Source organism: Hyla sarda, chromosome 5, assembly GCF_029499605.1.
Source record: "Hyla sarda isolate aHylSar1 chromosome 5, aHylSar1.hap1, whole genome shotgun sequence".
Classification (NCBI taxonomy): Eukaryota; Metazoa; Chordata; class Amphibia; order Anura; family Hylidae; genus Hyla; species Hyla sarda.
This window is the reverse complement of record NC_079193.1, coordinates 154,888,138-154,910,408: the sequence shown is the minus strand read 5'-3', so window position 1 is coordinate 154,910,408 and position 22,271 is coordinate 154,888,138. Positions and strand designations below refer to the sequence as shown.

Sequence of the window (22,271 nt, the reverse complement as noted above, 5' to 3'; positions counted from 1 at the left end):
CTGCAGAATGGAGAGATGTTACATATATAGAAAGGTGAACCTCTACCATTATGTAGGGCTGTATTATATGGGGTGTTATCTGACCAGCATATTTACCAAAGGAAGAGAACGCCTGCACAGGGCCATAAATATCCCCATAATTTGTCAGGGACCCAGTGTTTACCTTGTGTGCAGCCTGTAAGCATTCCCTGCATATTCTCACTAGGTTCTTGTACAGTACACATTCTAGTGGATGATCCAGGCATGTGTTCCATAATCCACAGGCAGGAGGCTAGAGACCATGGTTTTATATAGATCATAGAAATCTAGACAATCCATTTAATCCATATTAATTTACAGTTCAATGAAGATCATATACAGTAGATTCATGTTACCAGATATACAGACATTGCTATAAGAAACATCAATGTTTGTCTATATGTAAATAAAAAAATAATATATATATATATATATATATATATACATATATATATATATATATATATATATATATAGAAGGCAAAAAGCGGCTGCAGCACACAAAATAAGTGAAAAAATGGTGGTAGCTTTAATCCATTATAAATACAGATGCAACGTTTCAGCTGCCGGTGCAGCCTTTATCAAGCATCATGCTTGATAAAGGCTGCACCGGCAGCTGAAACGTTGCATCTGTATTTATAATGGATTAAAGCTACCACCATTTTTTCACTTATTTTGTGTGCTGCAGCCGCTTTTTGCCTTCTACATTGGGGACCAGGGACCAGGGTCCATTTGGTTGCTTGCACCAGAGATATTTTCTATAAGGTGTGCTACTTTTCGCTATATCTTCTTCTATATATATATATATATATATATATATATATATATATATATATATATATATAATCGTCTTGTCTGAAAACATTGCATTATTTATTTTGCAGTTGCTGATAACAAGACCTGTGATCCTTTATGTTCTAATGGTTGTTGGGGACCTGGACCCTCGCTGTGTCTTTCCTGTCAGTCATTTAAGCGTGGAAAAGAATGTGTAGCATCCTGCAATATTCTTTCAGGGTAACTATGTCTTTAAACAAGTCATTTATTTTCCTTAATAGATTTTTCTTCATGTGTGCGCGATTCAGTGCACTTATTTCTAAATTCCTTTAGGCTACATTCACACCATATACAGAAATTCCAAATATGCATTTCATTATCTTTTTTGTTTGTTTATTTCTATTCACTTTACTTTATAGTACAGTTGAGGTTGCAGTTTACTAATATACAGCAATCAGACATATGAAAAAAAGCACAATTTTTCACTGTGTTTTAAAGCTGCATTTACATATTGTAAAATCCAAATAAAAAAACGGAAGTAAAATATGTAGATAGGCAGCAGTACTTTTTCATTTAATAATGTGTTCCATCAGGGGTGTTACTTTAGTCACTGGAGTGCAGGGGGTCAGTCACAGGAGTGCAGAGTGGGGGGGGGGTCAGTCACTTCAGTCACAGGAGTGCAGGGGGGTCAGTCACTTCAGTCACAGGAGTGCAGGGGGTCAGTCACTTCAGTCACAGGAGTGCAGGGGGAGTCAGTCATTTTAGTCACATGAGTGCAGGGGGGGTAGTCACCTCAGTCACAGGGGTGCAAGAGGGTCAGTCACTTCAGTCACAGGAGTGCAGAGTGGGGGGGGGGCAGTCACTTCAGTCACAGGAGAGCACGGGGGTCAGTCACAGCCTAGTGCTGGGGGGTCAGACACCTTAGTTACAGGTGTGCAGGGGTCAGTCACTTAAATGCAGGGGGGCTCAGTCACAGGTGTGCAGGGGAGTCAGTCACTTCAATAACAGGAGTGCAGGGGGACAGAAGTGCTGGTGTAAGGTGTAGTGAAGAAAACTGGTCCCTGAAGAGAAATGTGTTCAAGCAGCTGATGATAAATGCTGAGTCAGCAAAGCCACTGTGGTTGGCTGAGACGCGCACACACGCCCCATATTATTGGTTGTTGAGAGGTGTGCAGCCTCGCTCGGCTCAGTATTTGGCACCAGCTCCCTGGACACATTTCACTACACCTTGATCTCTGCGCTCTCACAGCAGGATCAACCAGCAACCTGTATCCTCGCTATGAGAGCAGAGAGATCGGGAGTGGAGAACAGGGATGTTGAAAACTGTGTCTCTGCTGCTGCAGCTCGCTCTCGAGACTGCTGTAAAACTGTGAACCCGATCCCCTCGGCTTTCAACAGCCTGGGGGATGTAGAAATGTGTGTCCCCGCTGCTAGCTCTCTCCATCCCGATCCCTGCGGCGGGGATGTAGAAATGTGTGTCCCCGCTGCTAGCTCTCTCCAACCCGATCCCTGCAGCGGGGATGTAGAAATGTGTGTCCCCGCTGCTAGCTCTCTCCATCCCGATCCCTGCAGCGGGGATGTAGAAATGTGTGTCCCCGCTGCTAGCTCTCTCCATCCCGATCCCTGCGGCGGGGATGTAGAAATGTGTGTCCCCGCTGCTAGCTCTCTCCATCCCGATCCCTGCGGCCGGGATGTAGAAATGTGTGTCCCCGCTGCTAGCTCTCTCCATCCCGATCCCTGTGGCGGGGATGTAGAAATGCGTGTCCCCGCTGCTAGCTCTCTCCATTCCGATCCCTGCGGCGGGGATGTAGAAATGTGTGTCCCCGCTGCTAGCTCTCTCCATTCCGATCCCTGCGGCGGGGATGTAGAAATGTGTGTCCCCGCTGCTAGCTCTCTCCATTCCGATCCCTGCAGCGGGGATGTAGAAATGTTTTCTTGGGGTGCAGAGGCAGGGGAGACTGCTATCCATCACCACTCTCACTTGCCTCTGATTATCACTTCTTCAAATCAGTGTACCCGTGCCTCACTGCTTCCCCATGATGGTGTCCCCCCGTGCAGAGGCAGGGGAGAGCGAGATTACCGCTCTCCCCTGCCTCGGGGATGTAGAAAATCTTTGTGGAAACAGTGAGGTACAGGTACAGTTACACTGATTTGAAGAAGCAGTAATCAGAGGCAGGGGAGAGTGGTGATGGATAGCAGTCTCCCCTGCCTCTGCACCCCAAGACACACATTTCTACATCCCCGCAGCAGGGATCGGGATGGAGAGAGCTAGCAGCAAGGACACACATTTCTACATCCCCCAGGTTGATGAAAGCCGAGGGGATCGGGTTCACAGTTTTACAGCAGCCGCAAGAGTGAGTAGCAGCAGCGGGGACACAGTTTTCAACATCCCTGTTCTCCGCTTCTCTGTCCCGATCTCTCCACTCTCATAGAGAGAGCTTTTCCTGATCTCTGTGCTTTTCCCAAAGCTTTTCCCTTGCTGCCTGGACACAGTTCTCTACACTCATGTACTCAGCTACCACTCTCATGTACTCAGCTTATCCCTTTTCCCAGCTCTTCCCGAGGCTTTTCCCTTGCTGCCTGGACACAGTTCTCTGCAACCCCTCCATTCTCATGTACTCAGCTTTTCTGCAACCCTCCCCCCCCCCCACTCTCTTGTACTCAGCTTTTCCTGATCTCTGTAAATCTGCGCTAAAATGTACAGTACATTTCCACGATGTGTGGCCATACCCTTAGGGCAGTGGTCTCTAAATTGTTGACCTTCAGCTATTGCTAGTCTGGGCATGCTAGGAGTTGTAGTTTTACAACATCTGGAGAGCCACAATTTGGATACCACTGCACATTGCTCTCTAAACTGTTTCCATTCAGATCTAGCAAAACTACAACTCTAAGCATATCCAGACAGCAAACGGCTGTCTGGACATGCTGAGAGTTGTAGTTTTGCAAGATGTGATGGCGACAGTTTAGAGAGCTACTGTATAGAAGCCACAAATGCAAAGTAGAGTAAAAGTAGTTAAAGTAATAAGGTGCAGTGAACCCTAGTGAACTATACAAACACTTTAAAAAAGTACAAACCAGTGTACAGCAAAACATGTGACTCCTTATGGTATTTAGAGGTCATACCCTGTGGTAAATTCTATAGCAGGAGTGACCATCAGCGACCCTATGTTTTGTGACAAGTGGGCTTCTTACATACCGTATGTATACTGTATATTGATGACCCTGCAAACTATAGCCTACGCCAGTGTTTCCCAACCAGGGTGCCTCCAGGTGGTGCAAAACTACAACTCCCAGCATGCCTGGACAGCCAAAGGCTGTCCAGGCATGCTGGGAGTTGTAGTTTTGCAACATCTGGAGGCCCCCTGGTTGGGAAACAGTGGCCTACGCACAGCACGTATGTCATGTTGCATTCAGGGCCCCATTTTTATCATGGAAGGCTATTTTCACACTTCATTTATGCTGCATTTTTACCACCTGCACTGTGCACCGTATGTGCCATTTTGAACTTGTTTCAAAACTTATTTTGAACTTGAACATGTTTTGAGGACATTGGGGGATATTTATCAAAACCTGTGCAGAGGAAAAGTTGCCCATAGCAACCAATCAGATCGCTTCTTTCATTTTTAACCAGGCCTCTGCAAAATGAAAGCAGCAATCTGATTGGTTGCTATGGGCAACTCAGCAACACTTCTTCTTCACAGGTTTTGATAAATCTCCCTCCATTATCATTACTAAAATTTACTTAGAAATTTCAGTTTGTAGTTTGTTAGTAAGAAGCCAGTGACAGAATATTATATGATGTGGTGATTTTCTCACAAAATACTTTTTGTTTACTACGATTCTATACATTTTAATATTTTACATGACCAAAAAAAAGCTTGAAGGAAAACTGGCAAAATAATAGATTTTATCATATATAACTAAAAAGGCGTTTGATCAAGGACCCATTCACAAACCGGTCAGTTCTTTGTCAAGCATTTTTGCAGCATTTTCCCTGGAATATTTACCCAGGCTTCTTTTGTAAGCTCACTAAATGGAGCAAATACTAATGCATATATGATACATTATCGGGTTGTGCTTTTAGGGAAGCAATGCGAATACTATACTTAGAAACTTCTGACATAATACAGAGACATTTCAAAAGTTATGATCAGTCAGAGTCTGACTCTTCAAACCTTCGCCATCTGTTAGTATTAGCTAGCTAAGAGAAGCTCACATGTAAAGTAGTTATCCAGGAATAGAAAAACAGAGCTAATTTCTTTCAAATATACAGTTCCACGTCTATACCCAGGTTGTGTGTGGTTTTACAACTTGGCTCGTTCACTTCAGTAGAAGCTGCAGAACCACACCCAACCTGGAGACAGGGAGCAGTTATTGAAAGAAAGAAATTAGCTCTGTTTTTTATTTTATTTATTATTTTATTACTGGATAATTCCTTTAAATGCTTCACTCCTTAGCTTGCTGCAATCTCTGTCTAATTGTACAAAATGGCCTCAATAGACTTATAATGGGGCTGTCTAGTGCAGGTGGATGGAGATCACTGCAATCTGGGGAAAGAAAACTAAAGCTTGCCCTTCTCCTGGCATGCTCTAATGATCAGTGGGGTTCTGAACAGTCCGTCTTCTTCCTGGCTCAATATGTCAGATTGCAGCCCAGCAATCACTGGACGAGGTGGAACGTCACTATGGCCAGTGATTGCTGAGCTGCAGCATGACAAGTTGACTATAGGGAAACCAGAATAAGAGCCTTTATCCTTCACTGACTGGTAAATCTGCCTATCTCCCTATCCTGGAGTACTCCTTTAAGGTGGCCATACATTTTCAATATCTGACATCTAACGGTTCATTCGACCAACAGCTATCTCTCCCGATTTTCCTATACACATAAAGGTTTGATCTACTGAAATCCAAAATTCCTGACCATTTTCTCCCCTGACAACCTGTTGGAGGAGAATTGGGAGATCCCTATACACATTAAAGAGTAATGGCTAAGGTGTATGGCACCTTCATTCATATCCAATTTTTTACATACCCAGCCACCCCTACTCCCCTTTCACTAGCCTATGCCCCTTCTTATCACCCATATCTAATACTGCATTGAGTGTTGTTGTTTGTTTTTTACATATAAGCCACATAGCCAAAGAGGAGCACCCAGCAGGGCAAATCTACAGGAATATAAACACTAATATAAATACCCTTTGATAGCAAAAGCCTACATTTATTGAAGTTCATACGTAGATCACCCTGTTGCCTCCATATGACAGGTCTCTTATGCCATAAATCTTTGCAGTTGTGCGTTGTATTTTTAGCCACTAATATATCAGTTCAACAAGATGCCAGATCTATTCTAAAGAAAGGCTTTTCCATTCTGCATTTCCCTTGTTAATGACATAGCGCTCAGACCACCACAAAACCTTCTCGGCACACTTTGTAATTAGAACAGTAATTTTAGCTCATCGACTTGCGTAATACCTGGATGAAGTTACAGAAAAATGGGCCTTGTTTTTCGAAACACACAGAAAGCCCCAAATGAATTGAACGCTTTCGATCGCCCTAAGACTGCCTTTAATCTTCTTCTTAGCCAGACCTTTAGCTTTCCTGGAAAACTAGCTTTCCGTGTCATCGCAAGATTTATTAAATGCATACAAGTATAATTGGACAGCAGGTTTTCTGTTTCATATGGGCTTACAATCCCTAATCTCTTCCTACGTTTTTCCTGCATCCTCTGAAAATATAACTAGCATCCATCTATGCTAACAACTAAAATCATATATAATAAATAAAACATGCCTTCAATAAATTCTGGCATCATTTTCATATAGAATTGATGTGTTAATTTTACCGGGCAATTTTATCATTAATAATAAATTCATCATTATGATAATTAATTAAAAAAAAAAAATTTTTATTCTTATTGGCTAGAAGACACCATCCATGTATTGGGTCCCTAGATACAACAAGCCTTCTCCCGGGGGAATCTCAATATTCGATTTTGATTCTGATATTCAAACGTTATTGTTTTTAATTGGCTTTATTTTCTGTCTTTCTGCTAATACATACAGGCTGATTTAATTGTTCGCATCATTACATTTGTGACCCTTTATCATTTTTTATCTACTACTAGTAGAGGTGGGCAACTCAGTGTATCCTTTAGGACTCAGTCGCACCAATCCAAAAGGCATAGACATCAACACAAAGAAATTCCTAAAAGTCAATTGCCAACAGAAAATATCTATGCAAATTTATAATGGTCTCCTGGGTATTTGTCCTTCCGTTTTTTTCTATTTTTTTTTTTAGGGTAAACTTAATAGGATAGGGCACAGGCCAAAGTAAATATTGCTTATAAATACTGAGCAAGATTAAATGTTTCCATATTTAAGTGGCCAGCACAGCCAGTTTATGAAATGTGAAATTGCCAGTGGAGCAATACATAGATACATAAGAAAGCACGAAGGGGGACATTCATCAATGTTGGTGTAAGGTAGAAAAGATTTTACCCATATTTGCTTGGTGTATTGTTTGCAAAGTTGCTCAAAAGTTACTAAAAAGGTACACAGGACTTGATAAATTTTGCTCAACTATAGAAAGCAATGAACTGCAGAGATTGGGTTAAGCTTTGTGCTCTAGCATCTGACACTTTTATAGGTGTCCTATTAGATGGTGTAGATTTGCGCAAAAAAAGGAGGATTTGCGCAAAAAAACACTTCTACATTAAATTTGCGCAAATAATAAATACAGCTCCACTGCAAAAAGTGGGGTACGGTGCACCAAACAGTAGACAACTTTGAAAGATGTTCTACCGAAAATTGCGCAAAATGTGCAGGGATATTTAGAACATTGAACTGGTGTAAAGTCAATGATAAATGTCCCCAAACGTGTTCACACAAAGAACAAGAGAGAATTGGTGCAGGCTTTGGCTGTCCAAGCATTCTGGGAATTGGCGGCTGCAGGCACACTGGTTGGGAAACACTTGCCTAAGTGTTACTGTACGTATATGCTTTATATACTGATGTGTAAATGAGGCCTTGCTCTCAGAACAACATCTCAAAGTTATGCATAATGCTCCAATCGCTTGTAATTACGAGCCAATATTTTGCACTGTAAAAATAGTACTTTTTGCACTCATTTTAAAGTATTTGTGTATGTGTATATATATAGTATGTAGATTATATATAAATTACTTTTTCTTTTGCAATAGTAGATCTGGACTATGATTTTTGTGTATTTTAATTCTTATTGTCTTCTCTAAAGTCCAGAAATACATTCAATTTTCATTCAATATAAAAAAAAAAATTTTATTTAAATGGGGACTGTCACCAACTTTATTTTTTGATATGCTTTTGATATACTTTTATAAAAATTTTTTTTATTAAAATAGTTTAATTTACATTTGAAAACCGGCCACTAGGGGTCTCCCTCCTAGTGGCCGGCTGCAGCCTGGCGTGACGTCACGCCTGAAAAAGGACCAATGCGGCCGGGCATCGGTCCTTTTTCATTCAGCCTGCGCTCGCTCCCTGCCTGTCAATCAGACAGGCAGGGAGCGAGCGCATTGGCTCCCCGGCCACTGGCTGGGAGGCCACTCCTCCCGCACATCGCCGCCTCCGCCTCATCGCCGCCGCTGTCCCTGCACGCCCGCTGCCGGACTCTGCAGTAAGTGTAATGGAGGGGGGAGTGTTGTGATGGAGGGAACGGGGTATGGTGCGGGGGGGGGGGGAGACGGAGGGGACGGGCTAGCGCCGCATGTAACTAATAGTTTATCTACACAGGGTGCCTCCAGCTGTTTCAATACTACAACTCCCAGCATGCCCTGACAGCCAATAGATGTCAGGGCAAGCTGGGAGTTGTAGTGAAGACACAGCTGGAGGCACCCTGTGTAGATGAACTAAGGGTGGAAGTCCCCCCCCAGCAGGCATCAGTGACGTGGTGCCTGCTGGGGAAGTCTGCCTGGTAGTGAGCACACTGCCAGGCAGACAAAAAGCATTTTTAATATAGTAAAAATTTAAATTAAAAGAAGGGAGGGGGTTAGGGATAGATTGGCAATAGGCAGGGACAGAAAAAAAAAAATAGGATGGTGGGAACTACCCTTTAATAATAATTCTTTATTTAAATAGTGCATACAGATTCTACTGCGCTGGAATATGGTCTTGTTAACACTTAGTCAGCTTGGTGCAGTTTTTGCAGACAAATAACATACAAAAGCTGCAAAAAATATTAAATACATAGATATACCGTTTTTCAATTCCTAAAACCTATGACATTTTCTTTTTGCAGTGAGCCAAGAGAATATACTGAAAATGGTGAAAAATGTTTTTCATGCCACGCAGAATGTCTGCCGATGAACAATTCAGTTACCTGCATTGGACCAGTAAGTATATTATATTCTAGTGTACAACAAATCTATTTGTTTCAGCCACACATTACCTCCAGGATCACATATATCATGTTACAATGGATTGGGAAAGTCTTCAGACCCTTCCATATTTTTAACATTTTAAGTTGAGGCCTTGTACTAAAGTCGAAAAAATTTCATGATTTTCCCTATCGTTCTGTACTCAATACCCTATAATAATGTGAAAATAGAATTTTAGATTTTTTTTGGAAATTTGTTATAAAGGAAAAAAAATGAATGAATATGTTTTTCGATTCTTTCTATGACACTAGAACGTTATCTTTGGGGCCTCCCATTTCTCCTCAGAGGTTTCTACACCTTGACTGGAGTCATCTGTGGTAAACTAAGTTGATTGGACATGATTTGATATAGACACAACCCTGTTTATACAGGGTCTTACAGGTGACAATGTACATCAGAGCAAACATTAAGACATATGGAGGTAAGAACTGTCTGTAGAGCTCAGAGACAGAATTGTGAGGAGCCTCTGATCAGGGGATGGGTAAAAAAGAAAAATCTGCTGCATTAAAAGTTCCCAAGAGCACAATGGCCTTCATCATTTTTAAATGGAAAAGGTTTAGAACAACCAGGACTTTTGCTAGAGCTGGCTGCCCCACCAAACTAAGAAATCCAGGGGAGAAGTGACGAAGAACGATGGCCAAGAACCCAATGGTAACGCTGGCTGATCTGCAAAGATCCTGGGTGCAGATGGGAGAAACTTCCAGAAGATCAACCCTGATCACTGTAGCATTCCACCAATCTTGGCTTTATTGCAGACTAGCCAGAAAGAAGCCTCCCCTAGTTAAAGATAAATAAAAGACCCCAGGAGTTTGCAAAAAAAAAAAAAAAAAGGCACCTAGAGGATTCTCAGACTGTGAGAAACAAGATTTTTTTGATTTGAAGAAACCAAGATTTAACTTTAATTCCTAGCATCATGTCTGGAGGAAACCTAGCACTGTGCATCACCACCCCAATACTATCCTCACAGTGAAGAATGGTGGTGGCAGCATCATATTGTGGGGGGGGGGGGGTTCAGCAGCTGGGATTGGGAGACTAGTCAGGGGTTGAGAGATAGCTTAATGAAGCATAGATCCAAAGATTCACCTTCCAACCACCAAGACAACACAGGAGTGATGTAAGGACAACTCTTTCAATGCCATTATGTGTCCCAGAACCCAATCAAACATCTCAGAAAAGACCTGAACATGGCTTCCACAGGCGGTCCCTATGTAACCTGGTTTAACCCCTTAAGGACCAATACAAATAAACCTGTACGCCCCTGAAAGACCAGGCCTGTTTTTTCAAATCGGGGATGTCTGTCTTTATTAGAGAATAACTCTGGTAACGTTTTGCCAATCACGATAATTCTGACATTGTTTTTTGTCACAAGTTGTCCTTCATGTACATAGTAAAAGTAAGTCGATATCATTTGTAGTTTTTTTTTACAATGTAAAAAATCATGAAATTTTTACAAAAAATTAAGATTTTTTGCTATTTTAACACTAATAGGTTGCATATATTTATACATACTGACCAAATAGTTTATGAAACTTATACTTTCAGATGTCTACTTTATTTTGACATCATTTTTTTGTTTTTAATTAACATTTTAAATTAGTTAGAAGCCTAACAATTTAACTTGAAATTTAGAAAATTTGAAAAGTACATGTTACGCCGAGCGCTCTGGGTGACTGGGAGGGCTGTGGCCCTGAAGAGAGATCCTGGGAACCTGAGGACAATATCCTAGATAAAAGTCTGGTCCTCAGGTTCTCAGGGTCCAAGAAGAGGGGGAGACCCAAGGGGGGGGTACTGTTACGCCGAGCTCTCCGGGTCCCCGCTCCTCCCCGGAGCGCTCGCAACATCCTCGCTACGGCAGCGCCCCGGTCAGATCCACTGACCGGGTGCGCTGCGATACCGCCTCCAGCCGGGATGCGATTCGCGATGCGGGTGGCGCCCGCTCGCGATGCGCACCCCGGCTTCCGTACCTGACTCGCTCTCCCTCGGTCCTGTCCCGGCGCGCGCGGCCCCGCTCCCTAGGGCGCGCGCGCGCCGGGTCTCTGCGATTTAAAGGGCCACTGCGCCACTGATTGGCGCAGTGGTTCCAATTAGTGTGTTCACCTGTGCACTCCCTATGTATACCTCACTTCCCCTGCACTCCCTCGCCGGATCTTGTTGCCCTTGTGCCTAGTGAAAGCGTTCCCTTGTGTGTTCCTAGCCTGTGTTCCAGACCTCCTGCCGTTGCCCCTGACTACGATCCTTGCTGCCTGCCCCGACCTTCTGCTACGTCCGACCTTGCTTTTGTCTACTCCCTTGTACCGCGCCTATCTTCAGCAGTCAGAGAGGTTGAGCCGTTGCTAGTGGATACGACCTGGTTACTACCGCCGCAGCAAGACCATCCCGCTTTGCGGCGGGCTCTGGTGAACACCAGTAGTGACTTAGAACCGGTCCACTAGCACGGTCCACGCCAATCCCTCTCTGGCACAGAGGATCCACCTCCTGCCAGCCGGCATCGTGACAGTACATCTTTTTTATGTGCTATGCAAGGTTTGCAGAAATTAAAAGGTAGTAGAACATAGGAACACCCCTCCAAATGACCCCATTTTAAAAACTAGACCCCTCAAGGTATTCGCTAGGGGGTACAGTGAGTATTTTAACACCATAGTTTTTTGGCAGGAATTATTACAAAGTCCGCGTTAAAAATTCGAAATTTGCAATTTTTCACAAATGCATCATTTGGGGGGCATATTTGTACATCACTTCTGATATTGAAAGAAATGCACCCTATATTTTATTTAGCTGCTTGTCCCATGTTCGGAAATACCCCCGCTTTGGCCATATATGGTTCCTTGGCCGCGTGGTAGGACTCAGAAGGAGAGGAGCGCCATTTGGCTTTCAGGGCAGAACAGTACCCCCACCCCCACAAGTGACCCCATTTATATACCGCACCCCTACAAGTTATTGGCTGGACCAGGGATCTCTCTGATTGGTCCTTGGTCGGCTGGCAGTATAACGCATTTGTCTGTGACAGTTAAGGCTCCTGATGGATATATCCACCATGTTGTGGGAATAAGCACCCGCTCATGGTGAATATATCCATCACTGCTGCGGCTGGGTAGCTCAGTGTGTCCGCTCATGACTGCTGGCGGGAAATCCGCCGCTATTAGTGGACACACAAAGGTACCCAGCCGCAGCAGGGAGCTCATTACCGTGACTGCTGCATAATGTGTAGGATCACATGGTGGACATCCGCAGCATATTACATGCTGCGGATGTCCGCCAATGCGATCCTACACATTATGCTTTTTTTTTTTATTAGATTCATTTAATAAATTTATTTTTAATATATATATATATATATATATATATATATATATATATTTTTTTTTTTACACTTTTATTACATTTTTATTTATTTTTACACTTTTATTTTATTTATTTATTTTTGCACTTTTTAATGCTTTGGAATACTTAGTATTCCCAAGCATTGCAGTTATATGCTGCCTGCCAGTTTTCACTAGCAGGCAGCATATTAGGACGTGCCTCTGTAGGTCTTTGTAGGACCCCCGGCTGCCCAGGTATGCAGCAGCACCCCGCGATGCGGGGTGCTGCAGGGGTGACAGAGGGAGCTCCCTCCCTCTGTCATAACACTTACAGCCCGCGGTCACTCCCGGCAGGGTTAAAACTGCCGGGACCGAAGTTTACTTCGGTCCTGGCAGTGCAGCAGGGTCCTGGCTGTGTGATACAGCCGAGTCCCTGCCGCGATCTCGTGGGTGCACTGGGCAGCACCCACAAGAATAATGGACGAGTATAGACGTCCAGGTGCGGGAACGGCTGCCAACCTGGACGTCTATACTCGTCCGTGGTCGTTATCGGGTTAAAGGGGTATTCTGGAAAACATTTGTTTTAATAAATCAACTAATGCCAGAAAGTTAAACAGATTTGTAAATGACTTCTGTTTAAAAATCTTAATCCTTCCAATACTGATCAGCTGCTGTATGCTCCATAGGAAGTTATTTTCTTTTTGAAGTTCCTTTCTTTCTGACCACAGTGCTCTCTGCTGACACGTCCATGTCAGGAACTGTCCAGAGCAGGTGTCAGCAGAGATCACTGTGGTCAGAAAGAAAGGAAATTCAAAAAGAAAAGAACTTCCCGTGGAGCATACAGCAGCTGATAAGTACTGGAAGGATTTAGACTTTTAAATTGAAGTAATTTACAAATTTGTCTAATTTGTTTTTGGCACCATTTGATTTAAAAAAAAATAGTTTACCATCAGAGTACCTCTTTAAAAGGACCTGCAGAGAAGAATGGCAGAAAATCATCTGTACAAATCTTGTGGCTTCATATACAAGAAGACTGGAGACTGTAATCGCTGCCTAACGGTCTGAATACTTATGTCAAAGTAATAGTTTAGTTTTTCCTTTTTACAATTTTAATTACATTAGCGAAATAGGAAAACGCAATATGGGAGAAGAAATCCCGTTCTACAATGGGCAGAGCTGTAATACCAGACACAGACAGGAGTGGAGCAATCATGGTTTTCTAGTCTCAAACAACCTTTTCCCCAAGCAAGGGTGGAGAGCTGAGTGGTTGGCTTTATGTCTCTTTACAAGGTCATGTAAACTTTTAGTCTGACCCACTGTATTAGATCATATTGCATATTTTGTACTTCGGTGACCTGATGGTTAGTGTGCTTATGCCAAAAGTGAAATGAATGATTCCTTAAGCATGAAAAAAAATAGAGATAGAAATGAAAATTTCTGGGAAGTTAAACTTCCTGCCTTGTGGGGTGAGAAAAGAAAATGAAAGGAAGGGCAACTGTTTTTAATCATTCTTGTATTTTCTTTACAAATATTAGTTTACATCTGGCCTTAATAGAACAGAGCTATGAGAAAAGAGTTGGAGGAGGGGGTCCTCCATATTTATTTATATAGGCACCAGTGTTTTTTGGTAGCCACACATTGCACATTCTAGGCGTTGGGACTTTCCACAGCTCTCTTATCACATAGGTGTGAATCTAATTGAATTATCCTAAAAAATGTCTGGTTTAAGTTTAAGGGAAGCAGATGAAAAGAAGATGGTACCTTTATCATATGAAAGCAAACACTATTCGGCTAATTCAAATCATATGCTTACAGTATGTGGGTATTTTCATATCATCTGCATGTAGGTGGCTGCAATGTACCTATAGTAAGAACTTCTAGGTATGCTCCGTTCTGCTGCAACATCTTTATTCTGTAGCTTCATGCTTCTTTTTAAGGGTATGTTCACACAGCGGAATGTCCGCCGGAATATTCAGCATAACATTCCGCTGCAGCAGAGACCCATTGATTTCAATGGGATTCTGCTGCACTGTGTATCCTGATTTCACCATCCACAGAAAGAAAAGACATGTCTATTCTTTCTGCGGATTTCGCTCGGAATGCATTGCTGTCTATGAGACTGTGCATTTCCGAGCAGTCCTAGTGCCCACTGGAACTTTTAAATGTGCGGAATGTCCGTCCGTGTTTTCTGGGCACACATTTTTCCACAGTGTGAACATACCCTAAGAAGGTGACCACTGGTTAAAGGAGAGACAACAGGAGAAAGGTGGGGAGCTCTGCTGACACCACTGGGGAAAGCTATAGGGGCCTAAATGCTGAGGATTGGGAAACGGCACTACAGTAACTCGTGGGGAAAAGGCACAGGCCCTGCTCTGACTGATGGGTGGAACTACTGCTTTGACTACTGGGAAATTGGGGAGCTCCTGTTGGGATAAAGAGAGTTGTGCAATTGGTTAAGTAAGGGAGATCTCCTGTGACTATAATGGAAGACAGGGGTGAAAAGCACTGTCTGTATACTTTGAGTTACAACAGATTTCGCTGTGTATAGGGATCTAGCTACACCAAACAGAGTAAAATTGTACTGCAACTGTCATGAAAGCTCACAAATCTGGTTGTGGTGCAAGATATATACATATATACATACACACACAAGGTGACTGGTTCTCAAGGTCTAGATGTGGCTCAGTGGGTAGTGAATAGATATTGTACTGTGGGATATAGTCTAAATGTGTTGTGTCAGAGACCTTAAATCTAGATGCAATCTCCATTAAACTAGATTCTGCCATTATCAATTTGAGTCAAACTACACTATCATTGGACCAACAAAGCTACTAAATAAAGGCCTGAAATAACCAACCAGAGAAATGAGTAAATTCAACGTATATGTGGGAATAGAAAAGTTCATCAGGAATCTAAGCCTCAAGAAGTTTTATATGAAAAAATCGCTGGAAAGAAAGGCATTAAACACATTTTTATATTCCCTAAATATAAAAAAAATGTTATGTACTTTTTACTCCTCAAATTAGCACTGAACAGAATTTTTAGATCTATTGATCACAGTCAAAAGTGGAAAACTAAAATGCCAAACTTACAAGAAACCAACCGCCAAAATTTCTTACATCCTCTTCAACAGTTGCCATCTCCCACGGTGGCTTCTTAATGTACCCCAAGGCCAATATAGATGCTTGAAGAGGAATTGCACCAATGAGGAGGACTTTGAGGAAGAAGCCAAAGAACAGACAGAAGAGTTCAAGAAAGAAGACTACCCTGAAAAAATTCTGATGAAGGCGTTGGAGTATTTATTATACACCTACTTTTTTGCATACAGATCATGATCATTATATCTATATTTTTCATTACACTAACGAGTTAACATTCATACTGGTCCGCAAACACCATGCACATACATATTTATTTTCTTTCTACTCCTCATTTTTCATCTTTCTACACCCTGCTTTTTCTTTTTTCCAATCCCCATTTCTGCTCTGATAACTGATCATATTCTGTTCCTAAGATTTATCCACCTTTTCTTCCCTTTTACCCTCGCAAGTATATAAAGCCTAGCTCTTGTCATTATCACATTTCGACTACTAGGAAGGACCAAGAAGGTCAATACGCATCTGGTCTGTAATACAGCCACTGACTGTGCCTCCAGTCATTATATGAAGCACTACTATAATCAGGCTACGCATCCATAGCCGCATCTACTACCGCATAACAGCATCATCACTGTGCACTCCCCTCCACGAGGTCGTGCCTTCCAGTACTCGCAACACAATGTAACTCCAAGTCAATCACACTTCTGTGAAATCACACTGTCCACTCAGGAAGCAACACTGATTGACAATCAATTTCACATGCTGTTGTTCAAATGGAACAGACAACAGGTGGAAATTATAGGCAATTAGCAAGACACCCCATATAAAAGAGTGGTTCTGCAGGTAGTGACCACAGACCACTTCCTATGCTTCCTGCTGATGTTTTGGTCACTTTTGAATGCTGGCGGTGCTTTCACTCTAGTGGTAGCATGAGACGTAGTCTACAACCAGCACAAGTGGCTCAGGTAGTGCAGCTCATCCAGGATGGCACATCAATGCGAGCTGTGGCAAGAAGGTTTGCTGTCTGTGTCAGCATAGTGTCCAGAGCATGGAGGCGCTACCAGGAGACAGGCCAGTACACCAGGAGACGTGGAGTAGGCCACAGGAGGGCAACAACCCAGCAGCAGGACCGCTACCTCCGCATTTGTGCAAGGAGGAGCAGGAGGAGCAATGCCAGAGCCCTACAAAATGACCTCCAGCAGGCCACAAATGTGCATGTGTCCACTCAAACGGTCAGAAATAGACTTCGTGAGGGTGGTATGACGGCCCGACGTCCACAGGTGGGGGTTGTGCTTACAGCCCAACACCGTGCAGGATGTTTGTCATTTGCCAGAGAACAACAAGATTGGCAAATTCGCCACTGGCGTGGAGAATGTTCTGCTGCCTACAACATCCTCCAGCATGACCGGTTTGGCGGTGGGTCAGTAATGGTGTGGGGTGGTTTTTCTTTGTGGGGCCGCACAGCCCTCCATGTGCTTGCCAGAAGTAGCCTGACTGCCATTAGGTACCGAGATGAGATCCTCAGACCCCTTGGGAGACCATATGCTGGTGCAGTTGGCCCTGGGTTCCTCCTAATGCAAGACAATTCAAGACCTCATGTGGCTGCAGTGTGTCAGCAGTTCCTGCAAGAGGAAGGCATTGATACTATGGACTGGCCTGCCCATTCCCCAGACCTGAATCCGATTGAGCACAAATGGGACATCAAGTCTTGCTCCATCCACCAATGCCACGTTGCACCACAGACTGTCCAGGAGTTGGCGGATGCTTTAGTCCAGGTCTTGGAGGACATGCCTCAGGAGACCATCCACCACCTCATCAGGAGCATGCCCAGGTGTTGTAGGGAGGTCATACGGAGCCTCATTTCGACTTGTTTTAAGGACATTACATCAAAGTTGGATCAGCCTGTAGTGTAGTTTTCCACATTGATTTTGAGTGTGACTCCATATCCAGACCTCCATGGGTTGATAAATTTGATTTCCATTGATAATTTTTGTGTGATTTTGTTGTCAGCACATTCAACTATTTCATCTGAACTATATTCAGAAGAAAGTATTTCATACGATAGTTCATTCATTCAGATCTAGGATGTGTTATCTTAGTGTTCTCTTAATTTTTTTAAGCATTGTATTTATTATAGATTTTAATCTATTATTGTATTTAGAGTGTATGTAACTGCTTTTATCTGGGAGAATCACAGCGCTAGGGCCCAGCGCTCTCCCCGTATTGTACTTGCATAACAATTTGTATCGTAAATAAATTGCACCTTATTGTTAATGCCACAAGAGCGTCTTCTATTCATATTTTCATGTAGTACCCACCTGTCCTATATCTATTATTGTTTTTTCTCTTTTTCTTTCCACGTGTTTTATATCCACTATCGATTTTCTTTCCCTTTTTTCTCTCTCTTTCTTCTCTATTTCAACTCATTTTCATTTTCTTGTCTCTGTTCTCTCCCCTTTTTCACTTATTACCCATACATATTTATTCTCCTACATATTTATATTAATACCTATCTGGTTTAGTGGAGATTGCATCTAGATTTAGGGACTCTGACACAGCACATTTAGACTATATCCCACAATACAATATCTATTCACTATGCACTGAGCCACATGTAGACCTTGAGAACCAGTCACCTTGTGTGTGTATGTATATATATATATATATATATATATATATATATATATATATATCTTGCACCACAACCAGATTTGTGAGCTTTCATGACATGTATGTTTCATGTATATTGATTCTCTAGTTTTTGCTCGGGTATAGGGGAGATTGCACCCAGACTAGAGTTCTCGGTCAAAGCAACGCAGATAGAGTACATCTCAAATTCTGCTTTATAAATAAATATATTGTTACAACCTGATAAATTGTTAATCTGTAGCTTTTCTAGAATTCTGACAAAAGGCTCTTTCATCCATTTTGTATGAACTTTTTATTATCAGGATGTAGATATCATAACCGAGCTCATCACGTAACCTTGGTTAACCACAGTAAGAAACACTGCATTATCTGAATACATTCATGAATGTGAGATCTGAATGTTGGTGAACCTCCTGCTCCTGGAAGCACTCGCCCCATTGCTTTTTGTGTGCTTTCTCAGAAGTTGATAAGACAGCAGTGCTCATCAATGGGAAGTATTAAATCAGGACAGGAACTGGATAGTATTACATACTGCCTCAGATATAGCACAGTTCTGAGCTAGAACGTAAGGCTGAAGACAAACATCTGGACAAATATGAACCACCAGATGTTTAGCGCATTATCCGGATCACAGTGTGTCAGATCATGGCCAGCAGTATTAACCACTTCAGGCTTTATTCTATGATAGGATTTGAAATTTGCAATTTTTCTAGTGGCATATAAAGACATATTCTCCAACATATATTAAAAATAATAAACGTAAACTTTCAAATAGTATACATATATCTATGTAGTAATTTTAATAAAAATATTACACTTTACATATTATTACAGAAAATTATATACATTTACAGTAGATGTAGATGTCATCTAACCTGCATATTTGGGGTTCTTTTTTTTCTTCCATATTCAACTGAGATGAGAGTCAAAAGTGACTTCAATAGCCCAAAAGTGGCTCAAAGTGAATATCACAAACTCACATTTTATATGACATAAATGACAATAATAAAAAAAGGAACATTTTTAGCACATATGCTTGGGTATACTAGGAACATGTAGTCCTTATATGTCCCCATCATGACAGAGAGGCTGTGATGCCTACTGTGAACCAAAAATGTGGGCAGTCTTTCAGAATGGACCGGTTAGCCTCTCTCCAACAGTCTGTGGGGACAAGAGCTCTTGAGGTAGTGACAGCAATATGCCCTCAAATATACAATAGTGCCAGACACTGCGCTCTCAAACCTATTGCCAGCCTCTGTGCCTCTGGATATAGTGACAGTCAGTCTCCTTGGCAGGAGTAGGAGGAAGTATCACTACTGACAAAGACTGTGGGCAATGCTGCCACCTTGTGGCTGTGTATGTTATTTATCATAAAAACAGTTGTATTTACCCACCCAAGAACCTAAAACTCATCAAACTAGCTTTGGCAGCATTGATAAGATGAAAAGCAGTACAATGGCCTATATTTATCAATCAGTTTGAAACCCTAATTGTCTGGTTTTCCCATAACAACCAATCACAGCTCAACTTTCACTTTACAAGAGCTCGACAATTAGGGTTTCGGGCTGATTTATAAATCAGGGCCAATATGGGAGGAAACCCACCAATAAGGTGACTGTAATCTCCATGATGTCTGTAATAATTGTTTATGGCCTAATTCAGATGAGGCAGATAACCCCCTGCTTCTTTTGTGAGGTAGAGATACCGTTTTTTTTTTTTTTTACCTCATCATAGTAAGCTATGGAATATCTCTATGCCTTCGTCATCACTCTATGCCACCACTGGGATCATCATGATCCCCAGTAGAAGTAGGAAAACTTTGGAAACATGCTTTGCCCGTGTAAAGGTATTAGGCAAACAGACACAGCAATGTGTGGTTACTATTCTAAATCCCCACATTCTTGCGACATTTGCTGTACTGCCACCAGAAATTTCGCTTCCTTAATGACATGTGAAGGTTACCACTGGCCCCTCCGCCACGGGAGCTGGGGTCTTTTAGTATTGGTAGCAATGTTTTTTTGCCTATAGTCGACAGTATTTTATCCTTTCTACTCGATTCCTTTCTTTAGGATGCAAATCAATGTACAAAATGCGCTCATTACATCGATGATGAAAACTGTGTGAAAAGCTGCATGCCTGCCTATTATGGCGAGAGTAGTATCCTATATCCCAAGTATCCGGATGAAGCTGGAGTTTGTCAGTTCTGTAGCTTAGAATGCAAGACAGGGTAAGTAAACACAACCGTCTCCTGTATGGCCTCAGAAGCACAAATGTAAATGAAGAGATATTTTTATCATATCAACTTAAGATTTTCTTATGACAGGCCCAAAGGTTAAGGTTATTGTGTAAAAGATTATTCGATCTAATATAACCTTTCTAATTTATCCGTTTAGTAGAAGTATTACAATTTAAAGGCTACATTCACGTTCACAACATACTGGACTACTGCTACAATACATTTAAAATGACAAATAAGTCCACTTGGCAAACAGTCTTTATTAAAAATCTATTATTGAGTCTACAGCTCCTAAGCTGAGTAGCAGCCAATATGGTCACCATTACAGCTAAGGCTTAGTTCACATTAGCGTTTTAAATCTGTTAAGTACAGTTCCTAGTTTATATGAATGATAAACTGATGCACTCCCCTTCTGTTTGAATTGTCTGTCAAAATAATGGACTGTTTTTTTTCTTTTATAAATGTATATCTGTTTTTGTCCATGTGTGGTAAACATGTGCTTAAAGGGGTACTCCCCTGGAAAACTTTTTTTTTAAATCAACTGGTGCCAGAAAGTTAAACAGATTTGTAAATTACTTACTTAATCCTTCCAGTACTTATCAGCTGCTATATGCTCCACAGGAAGTTCTTTTCTTTTTGAATGTCCTTTCTGACTGACCACAGTGCTCTCTACTGACACCTCTGTCCATGTCAGGATAGATTTTCTATGGGGATTTTCTCCTACTCTGGACAGTTCCTAAAACATACAGAGGTGCCAACAAAGAGCATTGTGGTCAGACAGAAAGGAAATTCAAAAAGAACTTCCTCTGAAGCATACAGCAGCTGATAAATACTGGAAGGGTTAAGATTTTTAAATAGAAGTAATTTACAAATCTGGTAAATTATTGGGGCTCAAGGTCTAGGATATGGGTACAAATATTTATTAATTAATTAAAAATGAAAATACACAAGGGCCCGTGAGCCACAGGTAGCATATCACGCATCTGTATTGTCATTTTTAATCAATTAATAAATATTTGTACCCATATCCTAGACCTTGAGCCCCAATAATTTACCTGATTTATTTATATTTTTGGACACCATGGGTAAAGGTGTCAGATTGGGCAGCCCAGGTTGTTTTGGTAGCTAGACGGACAAGAGCCCCTCCAAATTCTTGAATTTTTAATTTATAAATCTGTTTAACTTTCTGGCACCAGTTGATAAAAAAAAAAAAAATGTTTTCTGGAGGAGTACCCCTTTAAGCACATGTTCACCACACCATCATACTGTATATCCCCACCACCAATTAACGCACATTGTTCAAATCACCATATATAAACATACACGTTCTGTAGAATATATACATTCACAAGCCAACTTGTATGAGTTTAAAGCATTGCACCCAACTGAAAACAGATTTTGGGTCCAATGATGCATTCTTGCAGCAGGCACAGATGCCACACACCTCTTGCACACTTCTTTCTGACATTTTTTGATGGCTGGGATGCAAGTCACCCAATATGACTTTACTTCCTGCATCTCTTCCCACCTTCTTAACATGTTCCCATCTGCGTTGCAGAGTTCCATTTGGGAGTTCTATTACACATGTTGATAATGGGGCTGGATGGCCAGTATGACCTGCAACACCAACGGATCCTGACAGGTCCCATTCACTTTGAATGAGGTCCTTTGTTGTTCCATTAGATGTCCATTATTTTACAATATTTTTTCTCCGCTAAAATTATTATAGCGCAATCAGCAAACAGAGCTCCTAGGGTTGATGTGAACATAGCCTCAGATTGCCAAATG

The 22,271-nt window shown here is 41.9% G+C and overlaps 1 protein-coding gene across 1 annotated transcript in view; it reads left to right on the top strand.

Annotated features, from left to right (window-relative positions):
- The window catches only part of LOC130273542 (epidermal growth factor receptor-like), a 221,210-nt gene that overhangs the window by 166,989 nt on the left and 31,950 nt on the right, over positions 1 to 22,271 (top strand). Inside the window, exons 13-15 of the mRNA XM_056520539.1 lie at positions 903 to 1,032; positions 9,063 to 9,156; positions 20,317 to 20,474. Coding sequence (XP_056376514.1) covers positions 903 to 1,032; positions 9,063 to 9,156; positions 20,317 to 20,474 — 382 coding nt within the window. The remainder of the gene's footprint in view (positions 1 to 902; positions 1,033 to 9,062; positions 9,157 to 20,316; positions 20,475 to 22,271) is intronic.